The 5430-nt window shown below is 42.6% G+C and overlaps 1 protein-coding gene across 1 annotated transcript; it reads right to left on the bottom strand.

Moving 5' to 3' along the window:
- Positions 1 to 2060: 2060 nt before the first annotated feature.
- On the bottom strand, positions 2061 to 3513 carry LOC144739101 (collagen alpha-3(IV) chain-like; the record flags this gene model as incomplete). The annotated part of the gene is made up of 6 exons (XM_078622085.1): positions 3474 to 3513; positions 3054 to 3260; positions 2799 to 2976; positions 2522 to 2636; positions 2269 to 2438; positions 2061 to 2121 (listed from the first exon to the last, which is right to left on the bottom strand). Coding segments are annotated over exons 1-6 (771 nt in total), but the record flags the coding sequence as incomplete, so codon positions are not given.
- Positions 3514 to 5430: the final 1917 nt, after the last annotated feature.

The raw sequence follows: 5430 nt of genomic DNA, 5'->3' as shown, positions 1-5430 counted from the left end.
TTTACTATCGCTATTTTCATCCGTTTCCTTTTTTCGTTCCGGTTACCGCCTTAGCGCACGCTTTTGTTTGTTTCCGTCCGTTTTCCTCCCTCTTGTTCTGTGGAGCGCTTTGTGTTTGCTTACGCGTTGTTTTTCGCCCTTGCGGTCGATTTCCTTTTGTCGGTCGCCTGTGTCCTGCCCGCTCGCCACGGAGCAGCGATTGTTGTTTTCTTTAGGCTGATTTTCTGTTTATGCTTGCTCGTGTACTGGCTGTACCATCTTGTCTGTGCAATAAATTGCCTGTCACTCGCTATCCGTTTCTCTGTGTGTCGTTGCCTCCATCTTTGGATCCGCCTATCAAAACCCGTGACATCAGCGTTGCTAGGAGATGACCAGGCAGGACCGATAGCCGGCGCAGACTCAGCGGATCTGAGAAACATCCACTTGGAGAAGCGGTGAAACCCCGGTGGTCCCAGCCCATCGCTCCTAACCAGGGACGGCTCAAAGTAGGCTTGCTTCTACTCATGTGCGCTCCGAAACGTTCATGTCAGAAGGTTCATAACACGTCCAAATTTAATACACCCACGACTGAATTACGACGCAATTCATAATTAAACATTCCAAACTTTGATGATTAGCGAATCAATAATCACTCATTAGTTTATTTCCTCTTACACCATCTTTGATGAGACATACACACATCACACACCTCTAAACATAGAGCTATCATTTTACTCTGCTGAAGTTTAATTACTTATCTCTTTCCCCCTTTACTTTCTTATGTGGTTAGTGTGTTGTGCTAGGAAATAAATTCTTTCACATTTAGAATTCAGTGTTTGTATCTTCTTTTGTTGTGTGGAACAAGGATCTATTGAGCTTTAGGTTCATATGCTGCCCAGTGATACTAATATCGCTACATCTGCCAGAGGCTCGACATCAACAAGACCCGGACACAGTTGTTGGTTGTGAGGTTTCCCAGCATGCAGTGCTACAGTGTGTCTGACAGTTAGAAAATAACTGAAAAGAGCACTCTAAATTTGTTTATCTATTTAGTTTATAATTACAGTTAGGAAATAAGCACTTGACACCATAAATGAGGTTGTATGTTAGGGTGATGACCTCCCTCCATTCATGTGTTTGTGGTGTCGGTGCATAATAAAGAGCTGTGTATCCTGAAGTCCAGTAGTGGACAGAGCTGAGTTTCCTAGCAAGAACCCAAGATCGCCACAATATAAAGGATACAATATAGAGGATACAACATTGAGAACATGTCAGCAGACTTGAGAGGATTAAACATATTAAATTCTAACAGGTTTGTCCTACTACTACTACGACTGCTGCTGTTTCTTCAACCACATGTTTAACATTTTACTGATGGCACATGTCCAGACATAGTTTGGAACCATTGACACAACAAAAACAAAAGGGCTCAAGTACCCAGTTCTGTGTGGTTTTATTTTACACTTCGGGACAAGAACCTTCAAACACTGGTTAGAAGCAGGATCTCACCATGCAGGCGATCAGTCATAGCTTGCAATACATATGGCTATCCTGTGGTTGAGTACTACTACTAATAGTCCTCTGACAAAGTTCATCCTTATCAAAAATCCTTATCATTTCTACCAAAATAAATAAGGCTAGTGTGAATGCTTCCTACAAATATAGGTGGACAGGAGTAACAGAATTATAATGTACATACAATTTGTTACTCTCCCAACCACAACTTGTTTTAGTTGTCATTGAGGCTTGAGTGCGCAGCAGTACAATAAGTACACGGCCAAGGCACAAAGCAGCTTCAGGAAGATGTAGTAGATCACGAAATATTCCATAAATTTTATTAATTATTATTACTGGCTCTTGCTTCGCAACTGCCATTCAAATGATTTTCATGCTAAATATTGAGGGGTATTTTTGTGAAAGGCTCATATCTTGTAACAGGAATTAACCAGTTGATTAAATAACAACAATGTACACTGCGTTGCTTCAGCTCTCTCATACACATTACACATTTGACATTGATCCTGTTCATACTACCTAAAACAGATCCATCAATTGTATTAGGTTTTCAATCTTCTGCAGACCCGACAGCGGCTAATGACGCTTTGTACAGAATGTCCTTTCACTGTCTGGGGATGAGGTTTACTGTGGAGACACACAAGACAAACACAGATACAATAAAAGACAAATAGTTAAAATTATGACGTGTGGAGCTATTTAAGAATAATCGACCACAACCTGGAAACTAGATCCACTACCGATACGATTACTATTGATTTTAGAATGCTTTACCGGAACATGTCGTGACTCAGTGATGCCAGCCAATAGCTATAGGAATCCGGGTAGTAATTACACGTTCCCCTGCCATGACACTCGATGAAGGGCACTTGTCGGAAACTTTCAAGACATGAGCCAGGAGAGACCAGGGGCTGGGAAGAACCCTCTGCACCGGCACCCGTTTGCTAGAGCAAATGGAGATTGAAGAAGAAGGACACAGAAGAAAATGAAAAGACGTATAGATTTATGGGGAGAGAGTTGTTTTTACCATGACAAATGAGTATCCAGTCCAGAGGGAACCCCAGCCTCTGGGGCATTCTGGTATCACTACTGTCTGGCTGTGGACTGCTATGACATTGGAGGTAGCTTCACACACTGAGCACCTAAAATGTGAACAGGCATACACACACGTATACATAATATATAAATAGTCAGCAAAGTGAATAGAACCAACATTATATTGCAAGAGATTGCTTGGTATTTGTATGAGGAATATACAGTGAGACATAGGTCTGTGTATATCTGTGAAAGTATTCCTGTCCCACCTGCTGATGTAGGAGACCAGTTGATCACCTGTGATGGCAATCATGGTGGGATGCATAGGTGTGTCCGTTGACAACCAGTAAGAGTAGTCATTACGAGAAGCATAGCGGCAGTTAGATTCAGTGTCACAGAAGAGGAAGGGCATGGCAGAGAAGCGAGGGAGACAGCTTCCCATGGTGCCTGGGAGACAGTTTGATGTGTAAGAACAGAAGGGTATTGTGATACTGATGTTGCGTTTGTTCATGACATGCTCTTACCAATGTCCTGGCCGTGGGCCCTCTCATTTCCATTTATGAAAAGGAAGGAATAACCAGAATAGATCAGGTTGGTTCCTTGAGGGCATTCAGGGACAAGACTACTCTGACTGTGTCGGGCTATCAGGAAATCAAGTTTGCCTTCAACACCTTTGCCTGGCAAGCCATGAGGACCTTTACGTCCTGGCTTGCCAGTTCTGCCTGGTGGACCTGCAGCAGGATTTTATTAGTTAGTTGTTTAATTTAAAAAAAACAAAACAAAGAAAGGTTCAAGCTGATTCTCTCATCAATTTCACGAACTCATATAACATCATTTCATGCAGAGACTGAGCACATTTTACTTGGCTGCTAGCATGGTGATCACCCTCTTATATTAAAACAGGTATCAACGTCAGCTATTGCAACTTCATCCCATTCACTGACTCTTCGCAATGACCAAACTAAAGGCTGCTGCGCCATCCATGACCCGTAATGATACCATTATAAGTGCAGTGATCACCATGATATGTTGGACAGCTATCTACAGGGAACACAAAAACACCATGGGCTCTATTTTACGAACATGCCAAAGCAAGACACACAGCGCCAAACACAGAGCGCATGGGGCATTCCTGTCTACTGCTCCTATTTGGACCAACTTAGATCGACTGGCACAACGTCCAAAGGGGTTGGATTTAGCCTCTGAATTTGTCAGATGTGTGTGTGTGTTTTGGTTGTAACGTGTAATAAACAGATTGTCAGCTCCCATCCCCTTCAAATAAAAACCGCCATGAGTCTCATTGGATCACTAGTTAGATGACATGGCGGAGGATTTACCAAGAAACACAACTGTGCGGTTCACCCCCAAGGAGTGGCTGGTGCGACTTGTACTCCGGCGCGACTTATAGTCCGGAAAATACAGTAATATTGTTAGCATTAGTAATATTATAAAGACGGGCTTTTGATGAATATACTCATGTACAAACTCATGGTTTGATTTGTGATCGCTTGCGTGTGTGTGTGTCTCAGCAGGGTGTTGTGCTATAGAGACACATCTTGATGATGAGCTCTTAAATTAACAGTGACATGATTATGACATGACATGGTCATGATGCGTCACTGTCTTTCGACCGTTTTTTTTTCCAGTCAGAAGCCTGTGAAAGCTAATTAGCAATGCGCTGTGACTGTGACCACCACTCCTCCTTTATAGACCGGCACGCCCCGACCAGTGCAAATGCAATTGTTAGTTACTGGAGCACATCCGAGCACAGAGTCTGGAAATGATGTCTGTGCTGCCTAGGAAAGACACTTGCGTTCCCCATTTGGCCCTGTGCATCATTCATCGAAACAGAGCCCCATATGTCAATCAATCAATCAATCAATCCAAACATATGCACAGACCTGGCAGTCCTGCAGCTCCTTTTTCTCCTTTATGACCGTCAAATCCTTGTTGACCAGCTGGGCTGGAACCACGTTCTCCCTTGGCACCCTGTGGGCCTGGAACAAAAACTCTCAGGATTCTTGGACAATACTTGCCACTATTTTTCCCCTATTATATCCTAATCCAAAATTGTGTGTTATACACAAGTTATTCATTTTAATATTGTTGTTTTAGTGAGGAATATATAACAACACGACACAGAACATGTAAAAAACAACTGCACTGGTTGCAAGAACTTAACTCGCAAAATGTTGAGCAGTACAGTCTAGTAAAAAAAGCTAGCTGAGTTTAAATCTTAGACCTGGAGGGCCTTGTGGTCCTGGTGGTCCAGAGTTCCCTTGAGGTCCTTGATTGCCAGGGAGACCAGGTATTCCAGGAGGTCCTGGTTCATATATCCATCTGCCATATCCTGGTTCACCTTTATAGCCTGCATGGATAGCACAGGAGTGATAACTCACCAAATCTTCCTGGGTTAAATTTTAGGCAAAAAGATTTGCCAGTTGGTTTGAAGACGCTTCACTGCTCATCCAAGAGGCTAAGAGGATAAGATATTTTTAGACTGCCACTGCTTCTGTATGGAGTGGGAAGTTGGTGACACAAAGACAATAGCTCTCCATAATTAATAGACCTTTGACGCACCAGGTGGTCCAGGAAAACCTTTCATCCCAGGTGGACCAGGTGGACCTGGGATGTATCCAGGGTCTCCATTGTAACCTAAAACATTAAATGATTAAAACAATTTGTTTCTCGTTCAGTGTGATTTACTGTCCATTTCTATTCACTAACTCAACCTAAGCTTAGCATTATAAAAAAACTTAAACTCCTCTAAAGTCAAACCTTCTCTACTGGCTGATTTTATTATTATCATGGACAACTACCCATCCCAGGTGGCAGATGTAGCTTATCAAAAGAAAAATGTAATAAGGTTATCTGATAAACAGAATGCAGGACAAAGCTAAC

Source organism: Lampetra planeri, unplaced genomic scaffold (genome assembly GCF_965212315.1).
Source record: "Lampetra planeri unplaced genomic scaffold, kcLamPlan1.2.h2 scaffold_1300, whole genome shotgun sequence".
NCBI classification, from domain to species: domain Eukaryota; kingdom Metazoa; phylum Chordata; class Hyperoartia; order Petromyzontiformes; family Petromyzontidae; genus Lampetra; species Lampetra planeri.
Note: the sequence above shows the minus strand (reverse complement) of the source record. Positions and strands in the feature narration are given on the sequence as shown.